At 42.5% G+C, this 25,688-nt stretch overlaps 3 protein-coding genes across 14 annotated transcripts in view; 2 read left to right on the top strand and 1 right to left on the bottom strand.

Moving 5' to 3' along the window:
• LOC121811768 (transforming acidic coiled-coil-containing protein 2-like) overlaps nucleotides 1-16,318 on the bottom strand; it is a 35,402-nt gene extending 19,084 nt beyond the window's left edge. For 3 of the 10 annotated variants that reach the window (XM_042215117.1, XM_042215121.1, XM_042215128.1), the window contains exons 1-11: nucleotides 7,744-16,318; nucleotides 6,914-7,020; nucleotides 4,623-6,024; nucleotides 4,390-4,425; nucleotides 2,915-2,972; nucleotides 2,601-2,808; nucleotides 2,191-2,240; nucleotides 1,918-2,027; nucleotides 1,489-1,642; nucleotides 924-1,070; nucleotides 492-584 (exon numbers count right to left, since the gene is read on the bottom strand). In XM_042215117.1, coding sequence (XP_042071051.1) covers nucleotides 492-584; nucleotides 924-1,070; nucleotides 1,489-1,642; nucleotides 1,918-2,027; nucleotides 2,191-2,240; nucleotides 2,601-2,808; nucleotides 2,915-2,972; nucleotides 4,390-4,425; nucleotides 4,623-6,024; nucleotides 6,914-7,020; nucleotides 7,744-7,934 — 2,556 coding nt within the window. In that variant the 5' untranslated portion in view covers nucleotides 7,935-16,318. The remainder of the gene's footprint in view (nucleotides 1-491; nucleotides 585-923; nucleotides 1,071-1,488; nucleotides 1,643-1,917; nucleotides 2,028-2,190; nucleotides 2,241-2,600; nucleotides 2,809-2,914; nucleotides 2,973-4,389; nucleotides 4,426-4,622; nucleotides 6,025-6,913; nucleotides 7,021-7,743) is intronic. The other 7 variants (XM_042215124.1, XM_042215157.1, XM_042215142.1 and 4 more) reach the window with 5 other exon arrangements.
• A 411-nt stretch (nucleotides 16,319-16,729) lies between these two features.
• Nucleotides 16,730-17,717, top strand: LOC121812568 (transforming acidic coiled-coil-containing protein 2-like). Its single transcript, XM_042215109.1, has 2 exons — nucleotides 16,730-17,112; nucleotides 17,452-17,717. Exons 1-2 carry the CDS (start codon nucleotides 16,807-16,809, stop codon nucleotides 17,554-17,556), a joined length of 411 nt encoding a protein of 136 aa, XP_042071043.1. The 5' UTR covers nucleotides 16,730-16,806; the 3' UTR covers nucleotides 17,557-17,717.
• A 369-nt stretch (nucleotides 17,718-18,086) lies between these two features.
• Nucleotides 18,087-25,063, top strand: LOC102312871 (inter-alpha-trypsin inhibitor heavy chain H3). Of its 3 annotated transcripts, XM_042215098.1 has the most exons (13): nucleotides 18,087-18,485; nucleotides 19,389-19,514; nucleotides 20,029-20,210; nucleotides 20,323-20,505; nucleotides 21,420-21,559; nucleotides 21,701-21,861; nucleotides 21,967-21,996; nucleotides 22,151-22,195; nucleotides 22,761-22,889; nucleotides 23,368-23,569; nucleotides 23,742-23,917; nucleotides 24,269-24,380; nucleotides 24,497-25,063. In XM_042215098.1, the coding sequence occupies exons 2-13, from the start codon at nucleotides 19,472-19,474 to the stop codon at nucleotides 24,633-24,635; spliced, it is 1,542 nt and encodes a 513-aa protein (XP_042071032.1). In that variant the 5' UTR covers nucleotides 18,087-18,485; nucleotides 19,389-19,471; the 3' UTR covers nucleotides 24,636-25,063. The 3 variants fall into 3 exon arrangements, with proteins under 3 accessions (XP_042071032.1, XP_005915453.1, XP_042071038.1); XM_005915391.3 differs by having other exon boundaries at nucleotides 18,087-19,514; XM_042215104.1 differs by lacking the exon at nucleotides 22,151-22,195 and having other exon boundaries at nucleotides 18,087-19,514.
• Nucleotides 25,064-25,688: the final 625 nt, after the last annotated feature.

Raw genomic sequence — 25,688 nt, 5'->3', positions numbered from 1 at the left:
ATTCCCAGTCACATTCATGCTGACGTAAGTTTCTCATGAAACAGGCAACATGCATGTTGCCCAACATGCATCACAAAGGCAAGGGACTAAGACACAGCACTTGGTTCCTAAGGCTTAATGGAGCTCGCTGGTAGTCAGGGTGGGAGCTGGGACGCATCAAGCCATGTTAGAGTCCAATGTGGGGACGCGGAAGGTGGCGGGACTGTGGATGCAGCTGTACAGCCACCATGTTGATAAGGCCATGGATTCACAGTCACACTCAAAATGGTGTGTTTAAGGGGAGGGAGAGGCAGGCTGAGACACACTCATGCACACACACACACACACACACACACACACACACGCACACACAGTCACGCACATGTGCATTTCACACACACCTGCGTTTCGCTAATCCCTCATTCAAGATGCATCTTTTGCTCTTGCAAACACACTTGTTCACCCACACACACACTTGCATACAGCAGGTGCAGGCTGACTCAGCGCAGTACCTGGGGGGTTACAGTGGAGAGGGAGGGGCACTGAGAGATGTTTTTGGCTACCTGCAGAGCCTCTATCCTCAGGGCAGCAAGCACCAGCTCCTCCTTGGCCGCACACATTGGGAGGGCCGAATTTCAGTGGTAAGGGAGGAGAGGTTGCAGCCCAAGAATGACAGAGTAAGAGGGAAACACATGAAATTTGAGTTGATCTGCCATCTACATTTTATGCACCAGTAATCTATTTTACCCAGCAAGCTAAAAAAAAAAACTGCAACTTATGGAGGAGGAGGAGGAAAAAATGGGAAAATGAAAAGGCAGGATGTAACACAGTGACACAACGGGGAATAATGTTTTGTACAAAAACACACACAGAGACAAATATCAAGGCCCAAATATGGGTCGGCAAATTTATCAAGTAGGGTCTTGTGTGGTTTCTCAACACACCTGCAGTTTTTGGGCGAATGCTGTGGGGTTGGTCTCAGCCAGGTCAGGCTCCAGGTACTGCAGGGGGTCGTCACACTCAGACAGCCTGTCTAACAGGGGCATGGCCAGGGCTGGCGCAAGTGCCTCCACGGGGCCCTGGCTAGGGGGCTTCAAGGGCACCAGGAGGTATAGGCAGAAGGGGAGGGAGGAGGGGGCAGGGGGACAGCATGGCAAAGCAAGCGCTGAGATTTTTTTTTGAGTGGCAGCATTGGGAGGTGGTTTGCTGAATCTGAGCTGGGAACCTAGTGTGACTGACTGGCTTTTCATTATCAGTGACAAGGATTTAATAAGAATCCCTGTGACTGATGGTGTTCACTTTGGAGGGCTGAGTCACAGCCAATGACAAAGCATTTACAGCGTGGCACTGTCTCCCCCTTGTGACTAAACAACAGCATGGTGCAAATGCTCCGAAATCAAAAAACATGACAGTTTCCCCTTAAATGGTAATGACTAGACATGAGTGTAAATTACATTTATGCACAACAAATTAACTGTAATTAAATGTCCACAAAGGCACTTGACTTACCTGCTCCTCCATCTCTGTGCTCTGTGTTCGACTGAGCACCTCGCTTTCTCTCTTCCTGCCCTTGTCTGCAGCAGAGCCCTCGGGGCCAGGCCGGGAGCTGAGCACCGGTGTCTTCATACCTGCTGTAATCTGGGCCTCCATCTCTTCAAAACTCCTGCACAGAATGAGAAAAACCCAACAGGAGATGAGGCGGGGAAAGGCACGGCATGTAATGCATCGCATATGATGGACGACAGCATTAATGAAAACATTGCTGAAGGAGCTGAAACGAATGCATTATACATTATTTGTGGTGTACACTTAGCACACACGAGAATAAGAAAGGGACTTAAAAATGCAGTGTAAAACTCACGTAGTATACGTTAACAAAACCATTACGTAGTACAGCAAAGAAACAAAGTTGCAAGCGTAGCAAGTAAACTATTTTACCCTGTGCAGGGGGAGCTGGGTTCAGATCCATGCGCACATGTATTTTTGGTTAAGTTGTCAGATACCGAGTCCAACTTCAAGTACAAAGATGGCTTCTTTGCAGACGGAGGCTAAAAGACACACAAGGTTAAAAACAAGAACGAAGACTATCTACTTTTAAAGGCTAAAATATCATATAGCACACAAACAATGTAAAATAAATGCTATAAATACTAAAAGTAGTGACCATAAGACAAGCTCAAATACAATCTGTCTGTAATATTAAATACTCACTGGGGAAGAGGAGCCAATCTTCTCCATGTACTCAATTTCATAGTCTTGTACTGAGAGGGAAAGGCAAAACAAAGCATTAGATACAGTAAACAAAATGAAGAGACGCATCAGTGGTGTGCTGAGCTCTGGTTTGACAAGTTCAGAGGACGAAGCAGGGCTGTTTGTTTTCCCATCTCTGACCCAGATGGGGTGAACCAGATAGCCTCTGGGAAGCGTTGGCTCTTGCGTAAGGTCAGAGGGTAGTACAGAATTGGGCCAGCAGACTTATATCGCTGCCACAAGAAAAATCAATAACACAGCAGTATGAATAAAAGGTAAAGTTTCTGATTCATATACAGTATGTAAGGATTTATCCAGACATAAGCTCTGAATTACCGAGAGTTACAGAGAGTCAGACAGTTATGCCTCACCTGGAGTCTCCTTAGGAAGGCTGTTCTCATTAACAAAGGATGTAAGGTCGCACGGTTGAGGAAAGTCTTGCTGGTCAGAGTTTAAATCTCCATCCATGTCGTGCAGGGCTGCCCACTTATGACTGGTGGAGGAGGCTAGTTTCTCCTCATCTGTGGCATGGTCATCCTGCTGGTGAAGGGAGGAAGGTTCATCTGCGGGTATAAGATCCTGCGACACAAAAAAAAGGCGGCAGAGAGTGATGACACATGAAAGAGGGAGAAATGCACATAGATAAAGCGGGAGAGCCAAGCGAGATTGCATATCAGATACATACCTGTGATGGGTCAGATAAGGGTGATTTCTTTGGCGACCTCTTCACTCTGAAAGTATTACTGAGGGGATATAAAAAGATCCACCGTCAAACTCTAGAGTCAATCATTATCTGTATTTAATTCTGCATTTGCTGCACATTTATATAGCATTTGTGTAGTCGTAGATGCTAAAATATGAGCTAGTTGGAAAGACTGGATTTTGCATAAAATTATCATTGCAAAAAACAATAATTTGCATAGTTCATTTCCACATGTGCAACAGTGCTGCTTACTGTGTGTGGCTGAAATGGATAGAACAGTAAATGCTTCTGAAGAGGGCTGAATCTATAGTTAGTAACTGGACAGTGAAGAGTAATGGAAAATTAATATTATGTTATGAGCAGCTTGGTTTTCCAGGTTTAGTGATCATGATGATGAGGTAAACAATACTGTAGCTTAATTATTAGAACTTTGCAACAACCTTTAGAAGGAATTATCCAATTTTACACTTACTTACACTGTAAATACATACAGTCACGTGCAACAACAAGTTTTCACACGGCTCTATGCAGTTTTCTTTTTTCTCAGACTTTATCAGTCTCTCACATTGTTGTGGAGGAATTTTGACCAACCTTTCTTTACAGTGCTGCTTCAGTGCTCTCACTTGCTCATGATCGGTTAATCAGGTGCATTAGCAGCACCTGGCTACTACTTACCCCCTTAATTCCTATCAAAGCAGTAATGATGTACTTAGTTTTTCACAGGACTGCATAGACCCTGTTGTTTTTATGCTCAGTGTTTAATGTGTAATGCATGCCTGAATTAATAAAAGGGTTATGTATCCCTGTAAAAATATATTAAATAGCAGTAGTATCAGATATGTGGCCTGAGCCAAATTTGCTGTAATTCACATGCAATAAAACATACTGTTGACATTGTACATGTTTTTATGATATCTGGGTCCTTCATTAAATATTATCACTAAGTTGTAGTTCACTGCATTAAAAGAAATGTAGCTTCTGGTCCAGCCTGTTTCAAACTGTATGTGATCCTGGCACACGCTGATACACTGTAGCGTTCGTTCTTTCCTCAATAGCAAACAATGAACACCAGAGGGGGCACCAGCACCTCCTTTGTTAAACGCTTACAACTGGATACAGATGAACAAAATTATTGCAGATACTTCAGTGTAAAAAAGGAAAGCAAAATAACAAAAAACAAAAGAGTTTTTCACCACTATCCATCCATAAGTCAATAGAAATATAGCATTAATTTACTAACGGGATCTTCTATTGGAGGGATTATGGGTGATTTAAACTGGCATGGATACTCCAGTTAAAATGGGTACGTTTCTAATGAGTTTCAGTGATTTAATAGCGAGCACAAATGATTTTGATGTTTCTGTTAATAGGGACAACAGGGCAACATGCTGGTTCAAAGAGGGCCAGATTGAATTAGAGGGCAAAAGGGTGGATGGCTGTGTTGTCCCTGTACTTACAAAAAACAACATAGAGAAGACACACCCCTGGACTTCCTGTGACATATGAGAATACACAGACACAGGTGACAGACAGACAGACAGACAGACAGACAGACAGACAGACAGACAGAGGACACTGGCAAAACTGGCTAGAGAACCACATATAAACACAGACTAACCTAAAATCCTCACAGACTGATGCAGACTTTTCTGTGAATAGACAATCCTCTGGTAATACAGAGTGAACTTACGATTTGATGGGAGTTTTCTTCTTCTTGGCAGGTTTGTTCTGGTTCTGGTCCTCTAATTCCCCGAGGTTGTCATTTTCAGTATCATTGTCATTGGATGACAGTTCAAATGAGGCAGAAGTCTTAGGAGGGGAATTGGCCAACTTGTTGGAGCTTTTGAAAGGGTCTATGGAGTCATCAAAGTTATAAGGCGGCCTGGATAGTTTGGGGGAGTTGGTGATACTTTTCCTTGAAGTAAATGGATTCAAGTTTGGATCTTCATACTTGTCGAGTTCAAAGGTGTAAGATGCTTTAGTTGCCGGGATTTCATCCTCGTTGCTGTTGTGAGTTGCCGGAGGAATGTTGTCCAGCTGCTCTGTCTGTGCTGGAGGCGCCTTTTTCAGCCCCAGCTTTGGTTTCCTCAGAGGCATCTTGGCACCTGGCTTCTTGCCTAGCTTCTTAGGTGGAGGAGAGGCCTGATGTGATGCCTCACCACTCTCCTCGGAGTAGTCAAACTCCAGTCTTAGTGACTGACGCTTGGGTATAATGGGCTGCTCCTCAGGATTCGTGACTGGCTCTCTAATAGGAGCGGGTGGACTGGGGTGATGTGGTTCCTCAGATGGGACGGGGGGACTCTCTAGAGGGGTGGAAATGGGGGCACACACAGGCTCCTTACGACCCAAAACAGGGGAATTGGCAATTTTACTACCTCCGGTTTTAAAGGGGTTGATGTTCTCAAAGTTGTCTGGATCCCATTTGTAGGAGCCACTGGGAGGGATGGGGGTTTCTTCTTTGTCTGCTTGACTTTCAGGGAGGGGTATCTCCTCCTGGCATAAAGGTAAGGCAGCAACAATAAGGCTCTCCTCTTGGGTGGTATGATTGGTCTCCTCTGGCAGGGGAGGAGGAGTCTCAACACGGGTCTTTCTGGCTTTTCGCTGCGTTCCTCCAGGACTCGGTGTTGCAGAGCCTCCTTCAGTTTCCTCCTGAGCCTGGAGAGGGCTGGCTGTTCGAGGTTTCGCCCGCTTCTTAATTTCTGGGGTGCTGCTGGATGAGTCTGGCCTTGGGCTCTCTGGGTTAGAGTTCTGTCTGAGAAGAGGCTTTTTCTTTACAGACCCAGGACGACCTTTCTTGGGCCTGCGGAGTGTCCCTGGGGCACTCTCAGTGCCTACACTGAAAGACTCGGAGTGTGGACGGAAACCTCCTGAAGGTGATCCGTCCAACAGAGCAGAACTATCTAGTTCTCCTCCCTGGAGGCTCAGAGAACGGGTTAGAGTGTGAGTCGTTGATTCTGCAGCAAAAAAGTCAATGTTATATGTACCACTGGCAGCGATGGGCTTGTTTTCATCAAAAGTATTTGACGCAGAATGGCATGGTAGTTCGGCTGCAGTGAAGTCAGATGTAGGATCAGTGATTGAGGTGTCTTCTACTGCAAAAGGAGATTGAAAGATGTGGAACATAAGACAAAGATTTCTAGAGTCTAACTAATCCAACCATTCAGTCGAACAAAACATGCTTTTTTTTTCTTGCTTGTTTTTTTTTCCGAATCAGTGAAAAATAGCAAAGATACAGTTAGACAGGCATGAAATCATATTTTTGCAAGGTGATTGCCAAAGAATAAAGTACAGTGAAGACCCTATCATTTTATGGGGAGGCGTTTTAGCCTTTTCTTGATAATCTTGTCAAAATTGATGGGATTTATGAATACAGAAAAATATGGTCAGATTTTGATCCACCATACAGTACCATCTGGTAAGCATCTGAATGGCAACAGCTTCATTTTTCAGCACAAAAGCTTTGCTAAGAGAGTTCAGGCTGTGTTGAAAAATAAAGATGGTCATACCAAATATTGACTAAGCTCAGTAGAATTGTAAAAACTTTATTTATTCCCATCTGTATTTGCACATATTTTAATAAACTGCTGGACCTATTTCCTGCTTTTCTGAAAAATATAAAGAAATGAGGGGTGAAGTTTTGCACAGTACTGTAGACTATGGTAGAATTTAACTGCTCTGTGAGTGTCTTTGTGTGACACTTTAAACTCTAGAGATGGATGTGTTATAAATAATTCAATGAATGTCCCAACTGGACAAAAAGGCATGAAAAAAACACATAAAAGAGAATAAAGTGTCCCCAGAGATGTAGCTCTGAGCGCTGTAGGCTGACACGGCAAAAAAAAAAGAAGCCAGATTTAAATTACAACTTCATTCCACTAGGTGGTGTAACAATCCATCCAGTAACAACACTTTTTCAATAGTGAAACAGCTTAAATCGGTATAAAACTAAGCAAAGATCATGAAATAATTGTCCTGCTGTACCTTTCTCGTCAGATGTTGTTTGCTTTATCTGAGGCTCAGCTGGAGAAACAGCCTTCACTGGAGTTGTAGATTCAGGGGTCTCAAAAGCGCCATCAGAGTCTGAGCTCCTACAATAAAAGATGAGGAAACATTAAGTGAAAGGTGCTGTGAAGCAGGCCGATACCCACTGGACTATAACGACCCATATCAGGCTCATTAACATAAATATCCATCCATCTCAAGAAAAAGGTGAAAGATAATATCATCACGAAGGACAGAATTATTTTCCAGTCGTGCAGCTCTAATGTTATTCTTTATGTCACGGTATGTTGGAGGTATTTTTAATCAGAGGCTACACAGTTTATTACACGCTTGCAGTACATCATGTGGGAATGGCAGTAAGAGTATTTCCTGTCATGTGTGATGGTTTAAAAAATTTAAAAAGCTCCAGGCTATGATGAGTTTATGTTTTCATTTCTAGGTGCTCCAATGAGAATGCTGAATCTGCAGTGAGGTGACAGATAACGACACGCCTGAGACAAAGCATTACCTTACACAGCACACACTAAGACTCAAATATACCAGAAAGCCTCAAGAGCCTTGATGAGATATGACAGCTATAAAATACAGGAAATACACAGGAAATACGGAAACACCTGAATTAAAACAATGAGAAATTAAAGCTTTCTGCGTGCAAATAAAGTCTGTACATCTGATCATTCTCAGCAAAACACACTCAAGTACACAAGTGGCAGCGAAGCTGGAAACATAGCCTGGCTACCCAGCTTAATGCTATGCTGATCAATGGATTATCTGACGGTATATGATTCCGGTCCCCCATCCTGTCTCACCTCTGTCTGACCGGTTCCCCGGCAGCCCTGATCATGCTGTCATGACGTGAGCCCCAGGAGAGACGGCGAAGGAGCCCCAGAGCCGGATCAGCGTCTGGGCTGTTCCCGTCTCCTGCCCCACCCAGCAGAGTGTCCCAGCCCCATCGAGCCCACTGCAGTGGAGACAGAGCCTGCCACGCACTCACTGCCATGGTTGCTGGTGGGCTGCACCTCTCCGCACCAGAGCTACTGCCTGACACACAGGTAGGAGCCCACAGATAGGATCCTGGATGCAGCCTTCCCTCTGCCTTGTCTCCTTCTCTCTGTCGTCTAGTATCCAGATCTCTTTGTCTCTAATCTACAGTCCTTTCATGCTGCTCTTCTTTGTCATCTGTAGCCATATCAGTTTGTCTCCACTCCTGTTCAGTAGGAAATGCTGTCTCCCAATCTAAATGCGACCGCCTGCAGAAGCCCACCTCCAGCAGTACACTATATTCTCTCTCGCTCTCTCTCGCTCTCTCACTCCTCCATCCCTCTACCCCTTCCTCCTTTTTTCCTGAAAATCTTTGCTATAACCACACTGCACAGGTCTAAAACACACCAGCCAGTTAAACCTCATTCTCTTGGATTGTATATTATACTGTACTGCAATAACACCATTTCAACTGGCATGTAATATATGTTACAGCACCCTTTAATCTTTTTCTATTCATACTGTCCATTCCTGCCTGAATTCAACAAATTTTGCTTTTCTTCAAGCAAAGACACACAGAGATTTACCCCCCAGGCAAATTCCAAAGCTTTCAATGGCTCAAATAAATGTGTACCATGAATGAGAAGGGTACATGGGACACCACTTAAGCCTTCAATGTGGTCAATAATAGAAACCAAGCAAGCTAGCAGTAATGTAGCATTACATTACAGCAACAGCAGATACTGCTGTAACAATATCGCATGCATCTAAAACATGAATGTTAATACACCAACAGCATATCAAATATTAGGTGGGCGTAATTAATACTTGTTTTTTTATCTTAACTCTGCAAAGGTGCTGTGATGCCAGATGAGACAGCACATGGTCTAGATGTGAGACAGAGCTGTAATCTCTGTGAGGGCCTAGTGTGTCCCAGCAGGATAAGACGGGTATGCCTACAAATCCATCTGGATCAGTCACTAGTAACTGCTTTGTACATTCAGGTGGTCAGGCAGGCAGTGACACAGACAGCTTCAAGGACAAGGACCCACTTACAGGTAGTAATATGCAAAGAGCAAATAAGCTTACAGACCACCGATCTAGGTTTACTGTACAAAATAAAGCCACTCAGTTAATTCATCGATAAAAAAAGAAATTTAGCCGCTTAGTTAATGTTTTTAAATAAAAAAAAAAAAATCTCAAAAGCTTCTACTTTCCAGATGTATGCAAATAAAGCAAAAAGGCAATAACAAAGTAATTAGGGCTCATTTCAGAGCTCTGTTTATGTCCTTGTGGATAGCATTTTTCATGCAACTGCAAACACAGTGTTGCTATGGTAACTAGAGGTTGCTCGCGCCATATGTTCCACGAATACGGAAGAAGAAAAGCTGTCTGGATCCACGCTGTTGAAAATACACACACAACCTAAAAAGGCCCCCACAGCTGACTGAGTGAAGTATATTATGATACGTGAAATGCTATAAATGCACACTGTAGATCTACACAGAGGTAAGCAGCTGCTGCATCAGCATCCTTTTGTTCAAAGCTCATTAGGAAAAACATGATCAATTTCTATTTACTTTTGCTCTATTATTTAATCCAGTAAATGTCCTTATTGGCCATCATTATTCTAATTTATTCCACTGGCATCTATTCGATCAAACACCGACAGAATTTATATAATTAAATGTGGATATCATGGAAATTAATAAGATGAATAATAATCACCGGGGAATGCCCACTGTGTTAATGCAACCATATCAGCAGCAGCTCCTGTGCTACATAGCAGCTGATGAAACGTAGAAAGAAGATGAGCAGGGTGTGGGAGAGCAGTCGGGAATATGGGGACGAGCGGAGACAAAGAGAGCAGCAGTTAATAGCAGCCTCTCGCAGGCTGAGATGACTGCCTGGAGACAGAAACTCTGCAGCGTGAGGCAGGAAGATGCTGCTTTTCAGACAGCCAGCTGTGTCGCTGCTTCCAACCGAATCCAACGCAGTCTGTCTAAACAGCTTTCAGAGCGCTGGAGGGAGAGCCGCCGGGAGAAACGGGGAGCAGGGTTAAAACCGACACAAAAACAGAATCCGGCTCAAAAGAATAAATTTTAAATTGTAAATTGAGACGAGCAATCGTCCGTTTTTTGCAAAAAGAGTAAATCTGGCATCGTCACTAAAGAGAGAAATAAGGAGACATGGAATGAGATGGGGGGGAAAGAAGAAGGGAGGGAGGACTAGAGGCAGGCTGATGGTCTCCAAGCTGCTGTTTGATTAGCCTTAAAGGATTAGCTGCTGCACACTCCCTCCATCAAATCTTGACTGTCATACACCCCCAAAGCTAAACCTCTAAATTCATTACATCTTTGTTTTCTGCTCCTGATCCAGCGATTTTTTTTCCACTCTCAGCTCTGCACGGGTTTCAGCATCGGGCAGATTTGTGATTTGCTTTTAGCATTTTGGCCAACAAAGAACCTACTTCCCCCCCAACAAAAAGGGAAAGAACAGCGTAAAGTAGCAGTAGCAATAATCTTTATCTTAATCTGTTGGATGCTTCATAGCAATTATGAGTGACAAACTAATTATCACCAAAGAAAATGGATAATGAAAAAGGCACAACTTTTACAAAGTGTCTTTTCTAATAAGGTAACGCTGTGTTTTGATCTATACTAGGAACAGAGAAGGAAGAGGAAAATATGGCATCATAATGAAATATAGAGGCATACTATGCCTGTCCTAGATAGTTTAACTACAGAGGCCAACAGAGGGAGCTCCGACACATTTATCCTACTGATGAATGAGTCTGAATATGAAATATTGCATCATAGCCACTGTACGCTACAACCTATTTTCATTTTACAAAAGCACGTGCACAGTTTCTAGGATGGGATTAACAGGGAGCAGCCTGCAGAGGATTTACAGTGGGAAAAAAAACACAAACAACTATGACATCTGCAAATGATTACTGAACCTGCACTATCAAAATAATCTCTCAAACAGCAGATGGTTTGAAGTTTTCGTCTCTCATCTCCATCCAGGCTGACGTCAACTCTGATCAGCGATCACCTGTAATCTGGGGTCATTTGTCCAAAGTCTCAGAACAAGGAAGCCATTAAGATAGAATGTCAGGCTAAGATAATCTTTATGAGTAATACCACACTTAGCCTAATCTGACCAATGACTGTAAGCAGATGGCGCATTAAAAGGCAACAGGCCAGGCTGACGCCAGTAAAGCAGGCGATCGGCAAGTAGGGGGCTGCAACATCTCTCTCCATTTGGATTATGAGATCAGATGATTGGTTCGTTCTCCTACCTTGGAAAGCAAAGGTAGGCGAGAGACAATGCCCCAGTCCTCATTCAGTTAAATTCAATTTTATTTACATAGCAGCAAATCACAAAAACTGTCACCTCTAGATGATTTATACTGTAAGGTAACGACACTACAGTAATAGACAGAAAACCCCCAAAATCAGACGGCACCCTATGAGCAAGTACTTGGCGACAGTGGAAAGAAAAAACTCCCTTTTAATAGGAAGAAACCTCCAGCAGAACCAGGCTCAGGAAGAAGCAGCCATCTGGTATAATCAGTTAAGGATGAAGGGAGAAAGACAGGACATGAGAACCAGAGATTAATAATAACTAATGATTAAAGAGCTTGGACTCTTGTTTTACATTTTAAAATAAAATGTGACTGAAAAGAACTAAAAGTCAGTAATTTGGTCTTTTTTCGTACACTCCGATTAGTAACATATAATGTTTTGATGTGTGAAAGCTTCTTATTAGTGCCTTAAACAGTGTTCCACAACTGATGGAGTAAAGTAGAAGTCGTACTGTTAATGGTTGGGACAGCTCTGCACACCTTTAAGAAAAATAGCTGCTGACTTTTATTACAGCTAGCCTGTGATAAAAGCTCACAGCAGTGAGTTGTGAATATTAATACAAGAGTATCCAGTCCTCCGAGGCCTAGACTTTGTAGGACTTTAAGATGAAAAATGACTTTATTATGCCATTAATCTTTAATTTCTACAGCACACAAACACCAGCGTTCAGTCCATTTCCCTGATCTCTCTCCTCTGTTGCTCCCCCGGGCGCAGTAGTGTGTCTGAGTTATAAATAAAACAAAGCAAAGTGGAGCACTCTTGCTCCGTCTCGCTCCCTCTAACTCCCTTTCTCTCATCCACTGATATTCCCGTGGTAACTCCCTCCCACCCCACACATGCAGCCACACACACATGCAGCGTGTTCTATTTCAACACAGTCACCACGTCCCACTCCCAGCGCGTCAGACGCGTCCTCCTTCCCAGAGAACGAAACATCACCCCACCAGCTTCCCAGCAGTACTTGCTGCACTGTATTCTGGCTCCGCTGAGCCAGGTCTCATCCGTACTGTAGTCGCAGGCAAAACGATGTGCATTTGCATGCACACGTGCTCCGATTTCCTCATCCTTGTTGACATCACAATAGCAAACAACAAAACAATACTGGCATCCTCAGCTGGCTACACAAGAGCGTTACAGGCTGGAAAGGTTTTGTGGGCAGAATGCATAGGGAAGAGCTAATAGGCTGAAGTGGGAAGGTTTCAAAAACAACAACAACAGAGGAGGGAAACAAAAAAGTGAGCCACAGGGATTGTCTTCAGCCTTCATCTCTCAGCCGTATCAGTGAAATAACAAACAATCAGCCCTGTATGCACCTATAGTCACAAGTGACGGCACACTGAGCATTCGTGTGGCATGAAAGACTAAGGCAAAGCCATGAATTCATAGAAAACAAACACACCACATGTCAGTACACCTCAGTTCTCAATGGATCTATGATGTTGTTCTCCTTGTTAATGGGTTTGATCACACCTCTGAACATCTTCAGACGCCACACTGAGCAGCGATGCAAGAGTTAAAGTTAAGTTCACTCACATGTGTTCTTGAGAGGGACAGGGACTCTGTCCTTGCTCCATGGACTCGTTGGCTCCCATCCTCAACTAGCTCAGCACCCCTGCCCCCCCCTGCCTCTTCCTGTTCTCCGGCCACCCTCCACATCCACCTGCTACCCCCAAAACTCCTTCCTCCTTTTGATGGTGATCCTTGCAGAGCAGGCAGGCAGGGAGCCTGTACCGGAGGCTGGCTGAGCGTACAGTGCTGCAGTGCAGAGGATGAGCGAGCTTCTCGCATCAGGAGCAAAACACGGGATGATTAAGGGCTCCTCACTTTATGCACATCATCCCCGATCCTCTACACCTCTACAGACGTGGAATGTTCCTGCTTCACATCTGGCGTTAAATAAAGCTACAGGAGGGAACAAAATATCCAAGAGCAGGATGTAAAAGAGGGAATGAACCAAAACAAAAAGGATGTAAGTGTAATCCTGTTTTCATGCAAGTCTCTCAGAGGTGCCTCTTGTCTCTTTGGTTGCTGAGATCGCTGAGCGGTGTTGCTGCTCTCGCTGCCTCCTCCCCCCTCTTTCCTTCACTCTCTCCCCTGACACCAGCCTCCTGTGCCTTTAAAAAGACAAGCAGCTTTTCTTTTTTTTTTTCATCTGCGACTGCAACTATGGGGGAGCCAAACAATAGCAGTTTCTCCCCCCAAATCCAGTCTGATTAAGAGACGCTTTCCCCTTCACTCTGTTTGTCCCTCACTCCCGCATTACCAGCACCTTGCAAATTTGGCTCTCTCCTGCCAGGGTCCCTCTGACTCGTGCAATGAGCTGCATAGTGAAAATGTCATTTTTGTGCCTCCTTTTCACACAATGGAAGCTTCCAGCACTCGGCTTAGCCAACCAGAGTGATGCACGGGGTAAACAATAGACTCTGAGAAACTATGCGTGAGTGTGAATGTGTGTTATTCAACTTCAGCTCCACTATAGTCTTCCCTTGAAGACAGTCGAACAGTGCCTCTATGAAAAAAAACACAAATTATAAAAACAAAGAAATTTTTTTTTTAATGCATTTCTGTGTGACATACAAAGAATGTTCATTGCCCTGGAAATAAGAGTAGAAACAATATATTTCCTACTGACTGTCAATGAGCAATAGGAAAGAGAGGCACTGGAAATATGAGAAGAATAAATCCATTGTAGACTCATGGGAAAGTGAGGAATTGAGGACTCACTACAATAACATTAGCCCGAGGGACTGGTAGTCACAGTGAGTTGCTGTATTGAGGTATCAGGTATCTTATCTTTGCCTGGGAGGACAAAAAAAACACAATGAAATGGGGAATCTCCAATTCCGCCCCCAAAACCTAACACAGCGTTTGAAAGGGGGAAGTGTTTGCATGTAAACATGGGAGTCCATTAACCCTGATTTTCACAAAGAATATCGATGTGATCTGAGACTCTGATGGGCATGACAATCGATATTCCACGACCCGAGGGGACAAGCAAACTCAAAACCCACAACTCACAACACAGACCCCTTCTAAAAAACATTGATCGCCCAGTGTTCCCCCAAGATTGGATGCTTTGGAAGGGGGGCAACACGAAAGTGGGTGGAGACTGGGTGTGCTGGGTGGGAGCATGTATAGACAAGTCTCCCCATCTGGCATTATGTGGAACCTTCACTAGGTCTTTTATTGCACTTAGAATAATATGTGATGTTTCATCTGAAGAGTGGAGAGGCTTTACACAAAGACAGAAGCATGGTGAACATGGTCGACACACAAGGTAAAACCAAAAAAAGAGGAGAGAGCCTAGCACATCTGGAAAATGGAAACTAATCTCTGTGCAGAGAAATTAAGTAAAAAAACAAAAGAAGATGTTATTTCTATTCTTTTTCTACTCCTTTTGAGACTTCAGCACATACAAGTTCTAGATGATTCCATACACAGGCTGTAGTATCTAGGGCAGTGCTGTTTGTGGAGTACATGTTCCTGTCATATTGAATGTCTGACATAAACATCCACCTTTTGTCGCAGCTTTAAGGGCCTGGCCTTAAACTTGAGCTTCGACTGCACGCTGAAAAAAATGAAGAAATGAAAAATTCAGCAGACTCAGGCACTGGAAGATATAGCTCTGGCAGATTTATCTGAAAAATTCATAACGCCACTCAAGAAGAATCAGGTCATCACAATCCATATATACAATATACATATGTATATATAGCCCTGTTGAAGACCTTTCAAAATGGACTTTAGGTGTATTAAAAATCCACAACATACAGCTTTGTCTGCATTAAATATGATTAGAAGAATGCAGGACATGTTGGAAAATAATCATTTAAAGCATAACTAGAATTTTATGATGTAGAAAGCTTCATTATGAAAGGAACTTCAGTGTAGCGGGTCCACATTGAGAGCAAGTAAAGTCTCAAAGTTAAAAAACAAACAAAACCAATTATATATCGAATAATGTGGCACCAAAAAAAAAACTTCATAAGAGACCACAAAAATTCGGCCCTCAGCAGTGAGCTGTAGAACGATCCATGGCTCTGTCAGCAGTAGGGGGCTTTTTGCTTCCATGGGTCACTGGGTCACTGCAAATCAAAGCTGTACTGAGAGTTCGCCTCCTGATTGGAGTGTTCACCTCCGGGTCACAACGCTCCCATCCACTGTGCACGAGGGGTCACCGACAAATATGTTACCAGTGACAAAGCTGTGGCAATAATCGAAAATGGGACACTAACTCCGCATTTGTTCATGTTTGTAGTGTAACTCCTAAGTACAGGGAGACTGGAATAGCTATGCTTTCGTTCCATTAAATCAAGAAGTTCTAGGATACATCATACAGGAATCTTGACTTTAGATGACGACACATGCTCCTCTGATCCTCCTGCCTTAGAGCTGCTGACTGAGCAGAGTAGTCTCAAGCTTTAATTCTTATATGCCAAGAAAAACCTGCATTCCTCCCATTAATCACTTGTGGGACTGACTCCTCGAGTTGGCACTTACAGTACACTCCTCCACCACACCTTGAGATTCAGTGGGATTTCTTTTTGTTTAAGTAAAAGACGAGAGCAGGAGAGTAAGTGGAGCACCTCAAAATGAAAAAGAAGCTGTTAAATTGGAGCTGAGATAGCCATCAGTCTAGTATCCTGATTACAGTCATGTGGTCACGTAAAATAGCGGCGAGAACACATTTGCCACAAACACATTTCAAAGAAGAGCGTGAGTTGTTTAAATCCTATAATCTTGCTTTGTCCATATTCTGAAATACATGAATTGCCAATTAATGTAACAGCATGGGAGGAGCTTTTGTTTTGAGGGCTTTTGCCAGAATCCCGTCAGCTGTCAGGAACTTACTTCACACAAAAAAGCATGTCTCTAAGATGTGTGGGAGTCTTTAACGGATTAATTATTCAGAATATTTATTTAGGCTCTGTTGCATTCATCTCAATGTGATATAATTATTACTCTTGAAAATCAGAGTCATTTATGAAAAAGGGACAAAATATAAGTTTGTTTTTTGACGTATTGGCATTTTCATTACCTCATAGCTATAAAGGTCAATTTTCAATTAAAACAGTTTTAATACTGCCCAGTGTATAAGTCAAATTAATGTCTAGGAGCAGAGAGGGTGTGGCACATGCACTCTAATACTATAATAACCTGTGTTTAAGAGGTGTTTTTGCAGTGCACATAACTCAAAACGCAAACTACAGATTAAATTTATATATACAGCCGCACTGGCACTGTTGCTGTGCGTGCAGATAAATGGGAAACTCGAGCATCCAATCAGAATATTCAGTCAATGTTGCCGCACTGGTGCTCCACTCCTCTCCAGTTCTATCTAACAGGCCTCTCAGATATAAATAATGTAGCATCAATATGCTTGCCTTGCATTCTCAAAATCAACTCTTAGTGAGGGGTATGCTCACAAAGCTGAACATGCTTTGTCATTGGCTGTGACTCAGCCCTCCAAAGTGAACACCATCAGTCACAGGGATTCTTATTAAATCCTTGTCACTGATAATGAAAAGCCAGTCAGTCACACTAGGTTCCCAGCTCAGATTCAGCAAACCACCTCCCAATGCTGCCACTCAAAAAAAAATCTCAGCGCTTGCTTTGCCATGCTGTCCCCCTGCCCCCTCCTCCCTCCCCTTCTGCCTATACCTCCTGGTGCCCTTGAAGCCCCCTAGCCAGGGCCCCGTGGAGGCACTTGCGCCAGCCCTGGCCATGCCCCTGTTAGACAGGCTGTCTGAGTGTGACGACCCCCTGCAGTACCTGGAGCCTGACCTGGCTGAGACCAACCCCACAGCATTCGCCCAAAAACTGCAGGTGTGTTGAGAAACCACACAAGACCCTACTTGATAAATTTGCCGACCCATATTTGGGCCTTGATATTTGTCTCTGTGTGTGTTTTTGTACAAAACATTATTCCCCGTTGTGTCACTGTGTTACATCCTGCCTTTTCATTTTCCCATTTTTTCCTCCTCCTCCTCCATAAGTTGCAGTTTTTTTTTTTAGCTTGCTGGGTAAAATAGATTACTGGTGCATAAAATGTAGATGGCAGATCAACTCAAATTTCATGTGTTTCCCTCTTACTCTGTCATTCTTGGGCTGCAACCTCTCCTCCCTTACCACTGAAATTCGGCCCTCCCAATGTGTGCGGCCAAGGAGGAGCTGGTGCTTGCTGCCCTGAGGATAGAGGCTCTGCAGGTAGCCAAAAACATCTCTCAGTGCCCCTCCCTCTCCACTGTAACCCCCCAGGTACTGCGCTGAGTCAGCCTGCACCTGCTGTATGCAAGTGTGTGTGTGGGTGAACAAGTGTGTTTGCAAGAGCAAAAGATGCATCTTGAATGAGGGATTAGCGAAACGCAGGTGTGTGTGAAATGCACATGTGCGTGACTGTGTGTGCGTGTGTGTGTGTGTGTGTGTGTGTGTGTGTGTGCATGACGCGGATTCTTCAACTGACCGCTGCGGCACACCCGCACCAGGGGTGAAAATAGAGCAACAGGACCGCTAGTCTTTGATTTTATTTATTTTCTGCTGGGTTTTCCTCGCAAATATTTGAAAGAGTGAGTGTAAACACAAAAAAATATTTTATGTGCTGAAAATAGGTTTCCAGTCAGAGAATGTTGCATATAATTACATTTTTGCTTGATGCATAAAGCTAAAGGATTAAAACTAATAAAACAAGTTTTAAAAAGAGACTTTTCCATTTGATTACATTTTGTATGATGGATTATGCAGAAAAAGTAGAATTGGGCTGAATGATCTATCGCTTTATCACCTCTTCAGGTTGTAAATCATGTTTTTAAAAAGTAACTAAGTAATTAATTACTTTTGAAAATAAGTAATCAGTAAAGTAACATGATTACTTGACCAACACTGGTAAGAAGACCCAAACTGTCATCTTCAGATGGGAGGAAATTCATCAGGATATTGAGGAACGTCACAGAAACCACAAAGGCTCAAGGCTACAATGAACTGGAGATTGCTGGAACACCACCGTCACTATCAAGGACTGAGAGGGTGCCGACCAAGAAAGACACCCCAGCACCAAAATTGACATCTTTAAGCTCAAATGAAATTTGCAGCAGTCCACATGGACGAGTCAGATGTTCTTTAGGGAAAAGTTTTATGGTCAAACAAGACAAAGATTGAGCTATCTGATATCAATGACGAGAAGAATATTTGGAGAAGTAAAGGTGAGGCTTTCAAACCTAAGAACACGGAACAGGCTGTCAAGCAGGGTGATCATCATATATTTGCTGCAAGAGGTATTGGTACATTGCACAACATCGGTGGAATAATGAAGAAGCAGGATTACCTCCAAACTCTTCAACTTCACCTCAGATCAGCTGCTAAATGATTGAACTTGGACACAATCGGGTGTTCCAACAGGAAAATATTTGTAGCAGGGCAACAATGACCTTCTGAAATTAACTTTCTAACTTTCTAAAGCCCCAGCCTAAACCCTATTGAAAATCTGTGAGCTACATTTTAAAGGTTTATGCCTCTAAACCAACTGATTTAAGCGAACTCTACCAATTCTGCTAAGAAGAGTGATTAGATATAGAATTATGCCAGAAGCTTGTTGATGGCTATCAATTGGATCTAGTTGAGGTGCAACTTGCTAAGTGATATTTAATCCAATATTACGCAGGTGTATGTATATATAATTTATCCATGTGTAGATTAGAGAAATTTATTAATTTTATTTATTTCTTAAACAATTATCCTGTACAATTGTTTCACCCTGGACAAAGAACAATTCAATGATTAGTGACCACAGACAGCTACAGGAAGTAGCTGCCATGGCCAAGAAAGAGTCATGCTCAAAATACCATAGAAAACAGAGTAATATTATTTTTTTTACACTTTTAGGTTTTGTGTAGATTAAACAATCAAGGTGTTGTTTTCATTTCAGAACTTTAATAAACGTCTTCAGAACTTTTGTACAGAGCTATAGTCTAATTAAACCAAATCCAGTCCTGCTGCATAGAGAGAATATTATCAATCTTTTGGTCAAGGCTTAACAAGTAAAAGAGTAAAGTAAAAGTTTGAACATGATGAGATTTTCACGTTCTCAAAGCATTGTTGCTTTTCAGGCACCAACATCAACAGTGCTATACTGGATGCAGTTAGTTTGCTGAAGAAAGAAAGAAAAGAAAAGAAAGTTCCAGAGAGGAGTATGGATATGATTTTTCTACTGACTGACGGGATGCCAAACAGTGGTGAGACAATCTTAAACATTCTGTGTGTTGAAAATTGTGGTGGATCCACATATGGGACAGCAGGGAGAGACAGGGGTCCGGGCTGCTCCGGCGCCCATGCCGGCTCCCAGGGTGAGAGCCGCCAGGCTCAGCGGCCTCAGTCAGGCGATGGGGGTAGGTGGTGGGGCGGGGCCTGCAATCAGCCAGGACGCTGCCTGGTGCCTCACCCATCCCCACTCCTTAGGTGGGAGCGGCATGTGCCCGGCAGGTGCTCACCGGAGGAAGCCACGAAGCAACTGCTGGGCCCACCACCAGCTCACCCACCTGCTCACCCTGAGCTAAGAACGCGAGAGGAACCTGTATCCCGCAGCATTTTTTTTTACTCATTTATAATAGCATATAAATGAATATTAACAATGTTAGGGAGTAAGATGGAACTGATTTGTTATGTAAAGCTGACACCCAACTCGACAATTTCATTGGAAATGGAAGCTTTTTAATGCATGCTCATATGTAAGTGTGTTTGTGTCTGCAGGGGTGACCAGCCCCCAGCTAATCCAGCAGAATGTATTTTCTGCTATTGGAGGAATCATGTCTCTGTTCTGTCTTGGATTTGGAAATGATGTGGATTACTCCTTCCTGGATGTTATGTGCAGGCAAAATAAAGGAGTAGCCCGGAGAATTTTTGAGGGTTCAGATGCTGCCATTCAACTCAAGGTAAGGCAAGAAATTAAGAACATTAATGACTGTAACATGAAAATCAATGCAAGCGTAGAAATGCTAGTTTGTGCCTTACATAAATGGCAACAATTTTGTGTCTTTGTTGCAGGGTTTCTACGAGGAAGTGTCCAGCCCTCTGCTCTTGGAGGTGGATCTGCGTTATTCAGAGAATACAGACTTCTTAACCAAAACTCACTACAGCCAGCTGTTCAACGGCTCAGAGATCGTGGTCGCTGGTCAGCTGAAGGAAAATGACGTGGAAAACTTCTTGGTGGAAGTGTTTGCCCACGGGGTGAGAAAAGGGAGAGCACATTATTAAAGTATTTCCTTTACAACATGAGTTTGACTTCAGATCTATGTTAGTGCTCATACAAATGAGCCTTATTATTCAGTCTCACTGTGGCTGAATATGGAATTTCACGAACTGTAAATGAACCGAGCTGTAATTGACTGTTGTTGTCCGAACATCAAGTGGAGTCTCATTACTTTTCATTCTTTTCTGCTTTCAACTTAAGATTCTAAGCTAGTGGCTTTCATCCATCTTTATACTTATGTGAAGCACAATACTTATGCTTATAAGATCAGATCTGTGTAAATACCTTAAACAACTATGACAAAGTTAGTACTACGTTCCTACCAGCATATATCTACCCACCTTACCAACTGTAAGTGCTTCATGAACTTCAACTCTTTAAACTAAAATGAAAACAAATCTGTGTGCTGTTCAATTCAATTAATGATGATATAGCGACAAATCACAACAATAGTCAGTTCAAGACACTTTATATTGTAAGGTAAAGACCCTACGTTAAAGACTTAAAGAATAAATAAATATATGGAATAAGAAAAATGTTTAATGCTAAAGTCATAAAATGTGTTAAGATGGATGATGGGATAAAGGCCCATTTTCAAAGCTCATGTGATATTTATGTACTTTACTGTAAGCTGAGTTATTTAGCCAGCTTCATAAAGCTTTCATGGAAGCTTTGCTTTGCAAGTTGAACAAACTTTAGATGCTGCAGTTACTCTGCAGATTTGGAAAACACTGTCAACACCATCTCAGATTCTAATAATTGAATATCTATGAAACGTAATTATCTGAAACAATATTAGCATGCTGATGTCAGCTTGCTAAAAAAAAAAAAAAAAAAAGTTGAGTGGCTGCACAGAATAATGTCTGTCATTTAATCTTTCCTTTTTAACAAGTCTGAAGAGAACTTTGTGGCACAGGGAAAGGCCAGTGTGACTGACTGGCAGACAGCGTACCCAGAAAAGGGGTACATTTTTGGAGATTTCATTGAGCGTATGTGGGCCTACCTCACCATCCAGCAGCAGCTGGAGAACAGGTTGGTTCATGGGGAAATTTTTCTGTTACCGTGCAGAAAATTTTATTGATGGTGATTTTTTTTTTTTTCGTTAAACATTATGTTATACATCATAATGAATTATTAACGTCATGTCCATCTTGTCCTCTGTCTCTCTTCCAGTGCTCTCAGTACTAAAGAGGAGAGAGGAAATATAGAAGCCAAGGCTCTGAACCTGTCTCTGAAGTATAACTTTGTCACCCCTCTCACATCCTTGGTGGTCACCAAGCCTGAAAACGAGAATGGAGCTGATCGCTCTTTCATTGCTGACAAGCTGACTGAAAGTAGGAGGAAGAAAATCCACTGCTTATTAAATTAGCAGAAACATTCTTCTCCCATCACTTTGGCAAAGATAACTTTTTCTTTTTCATTTCTTTCCTATTTTACAGGCCAGCGACAGCAAGCAGAAAGACACATGGGTATGGGAAGTCTTTGAATGGAATTTAATGTGTTTTCATTTACTTTTTAAACTGCTATAAGAGAAGAATTTCCCAAATCTGGTAAAGCCTAAAGTAAAGCCTTTCTTATCTTATCTGACTTACACAATGCATATGAAGGAAACTGTGCTTATAGCAGGTGCACATGCATCGCCTGCTGTCGGCTCGCGTGTAATTGATGGTAAGTGTTTCATATGTAACATTTTTTTACGGACTTAAATAGTTGACAGGTGGTTTCGGTGTTTTGTTTTGTTTCATTTCATGCTATTATAATAGGTAAGCATTACAGCTTCCTTATACAGTTAATGAAAACATTCATAGAAGACTCAAGAAACTCAGGAGTTGTGAATGTTTTGACCGTCATTATTTAAGACGTCTGCCATATCAAATACAATGTTACAATATTAGTAATACTAATGTATTAATGGGGTCATGGTATGTCAATTTGGGCCAAAATGTCTGAGAACTGTTACCAGAGCCTTGTTTAACACGTTTCACAAAGAATTAAGGCTGCTTTCAAGGTAAGTGGGGTTCAGCCTCGTACTACCAAGATGTACCTAATAAAATGTCAAGTAAGTGTATTTAACTGAAAACATTTAATTCTGAAAAACCAGGCTGTACACTGCTGTCATAAGGGCAGGTAAGATAGTTTTACTGTTGGTGCAGACTCTGTTTTATTATAATAACACACCTGTCAGCTCAATAATTAAATTAGCTTTTTACTCAGATATACCTTTTTTTTCTAGACTTACTTGCTGCAGTTGATGGAGATCCCCATTTTATGATAGAGCTTCCAGATAAAAACGACGCTCTGTGCTTCAACATCAACGACAAACCAGGAACCATTTTCAGTCTGGTCAGAGACCCCAAATCAGGTCTGTCCTGAGTCTTTCTGAAGGACTCCCCAAACTTTGATTCTGTTCATCTGGAGGTAGCGTTTTCAGTGGGAGAAACGTTTCATCTCTCATCCAAGTGACTTCTTCAGTCTCAGCTGACTGCAGGTTTCTCCAGTCTCATAAATGGTACATTTGCATAACAACTGAAACTAGCACTACTGTAATGATCAAGGAACTGACCTCCCAGCCTATTGTTCCTTCAGTGTGCTGGTTTCAGTCATTATGCAAATGTACTGTTTATAAGATTGGGGAAACCTGCAGTCAGCTGAGTCACTTGGATGAGAGATGAAACGTTTCTCCCACTAAAAACGCTACGTCCAGATGAACAGAATCAAACTTTGGGGATTTACTTACCTGGACGATTGAGCATGCATCAAGAAGATACTGAAGGACTCGTTCTAATGGGAGAATTTTCTTTTTTCAAATTTTCCAAATTCATTATCCTCCCTCATTTCAGGCTTTGTGGTGAATGGCAAAATAATTAGCAAGAAGAAAGTTGCTCTGGATGGTAACGTGAACACCTACTTTGGCCGTTTTGGTATCACACATCAGAACCTGGGGGTGAGACTGGATGTGAGCATTCAGGATATCTCTGTTTTCTACAATAACAAGCAGGTCAAGCTGCTGTGGTCTGATGCCACCTCACTCAGAGATGCCAAGTGAGTAAAATCCCCAGGCAAAACACATGCGTAAAGTTGAAATTATTAAATATTTTAAACCATTTTTCAGTCCCAATAATTACTATATGTACCTTAATCACATTTGCAAATGACGTTAGTTCTTTTCCTTCATTTTTTCATGTGTTTTCCATCTTGGATGCCTCTGACCAAGTATGGAGCTCAAGCTAGTTAAAAACTGCAGTCTGACAGTGACGCTGAGGCACTCAGTGAAATTCAGGGTCATCCGACACACAAAGGTTTGGAAGAGACGCCACGACCACCAAGACTACCTGGGTTTCTACACTCTGGACAGCCAGCACTTGTCTGCTTCAGTTCATGGTCTGCTAGGTATTAAACTGCAAGAAGCTTTGATATAGTAATAAAGTGACTGTGTAGCTCACAGGTGTCGAACTCCAGGCCTCGAGGGCCGGTGTCCTGCAGGTTTTAGATGTAACCTTGATACAAGACAACACACCATAAAGGCTAAATGACCTCCTCAACATGTCTTGAAGTTATCCAGAGGCCTGGTAATGAACTAATCATTTGATTCAGGTGTGCTGAGCTAGGGTGAGATCTAAAAACTGCAGGACACCGGCCCTCGAGGCCTGGAGTTCGACACCCCTGTAGCTCTTTTGTTTTTACTAAAAACTAATTCTTAAAACAGAAACAAAAGATGTCACATAAGCTATTTTGCTACAGGTCAGTTCTACCGTGGGGTTGTGTTTGAGCTGACAGACCTGCGTCCAGGTGAAGGCCAGGAGAAACTGGATGCCACCATGTACGTGAAGGGGCAAAGGCTGAATGTGACAAGGTGAGGCGACTTCTTAAATTTTAGAAGTGTGCATAATATTCACTCAGCCTTAAATTTAGTTTCCTTTCATGTATGTGCAAATCATCCTTGAAAAAAAACATCTATATATTCTGTAGACACTGGCAAAAAGACTTCAACAAGGATGTGAAGAATGGAGAAAGCATCGCCTGCTGGTTTGTTGACAACGAGGGAAGAGGCCTGATTGATGGAACAGCCTCAGACTACACCGTGTCAGACCTTTTTACGGCTATTTGAAAACGCAAAGTGCGATCAGCATTGCACTGGGAGCTGCAGAGTAGATTTACATGCTCTGGGTGGTGTGTGATGAGAAGGCATTGTAGTGAGTCACTGGGTGTTTTCTATTTCAAAGTGACACATGCAAAAACTGAAAGCAAGTGCATGTTTATATTAATGCAAGCATATCACGTTACAGTATATTTTGAGTGTTTGTGTCCGTCTGGCATTACAGAGTGTAATCGAACCTCTCCTGCTAAATGTTATTTAGTCAAACAGCATCAGTGAGATAGTTTGCTTTACTCACACAATGACAGTATGTGAGTCAAGATAGATTTAATGATGACACAAATAACATGGCAGGTAAAGCTTTCTGAATAGTCTGCATATATGACATACTGCATTCATTTCTCTATGCTTTCTTGGAATTAAATAAATATTTTGCTTTTTAAAAAAGTGCTCCCTGTCAGCATAAAAAAAAAAAAGAAAAAGATATTGGACTTGAGAATGGCACACAGTGTTCACATTTTCTGTGCTTCAGCTGTTGAAAAACTGGTTAGCAGGCTGAGTTTGGTCATGTCAGCTGCAATTATAACACAGATGTCATCTAACCTAGTCAAGCTCAACAGTAATAAAACAGAACTTATTGTTGTGGCCTTCAAAGCCGTACTCCCGAAGATTGGCGATCTACTCACTGACATAGTCGGTCGCCACATCCTACTATCCCCAGAAGTTCACAATCTGGGTGACAATTTGAGCTTCACACTTCCATTCCAGGCTCATATAAATGAAATGTCACCTGATGAGCACCTGTAGCAGAGACCGTCATCCATGACTTTTTCACCAACTGGCTGGATTATTGCAGTGAGGTCCTGGAGTCCTGGACAGGCTCCAGTATGTCCAGAAACTCAGCTGCTAGGCTTCTAACATGCACCAAGCTCTGGGAACACATCACCCCCACCCTCATAAATTTCCATTGATTCCTGGTCACATCACGCATTACTTACCGTAATTGTCGGGCTATAAGCCGCTACTTTTTGCACAAGCTTTGAACCCTGCGGCTTTTAGTCAGGT

Source organism: Haplochromis burtoni, unplaced genomic scaffold (assembly GCF_018398535.1).
Source record: "Haplochromis burtoni strain Fernald_Lab_line unplaced genomic scaffold, NCSU_Asbu1 Contig_12, whole genome shotgun sequence".
In the NCBI taxonomy this organism is placed as follows: domain Eukaryota; kingdom Metazoa; phylum Chordata; class Actinopteri; order Cichliformes; family Cichlidae; genus Haplochromis; species Haplochromis burtoni.
The sequence above is the reverse complement of the archived record's forward strand: the minus strand, read 5'-3'. Positions and strand labels throughout refer to the sequence as shown.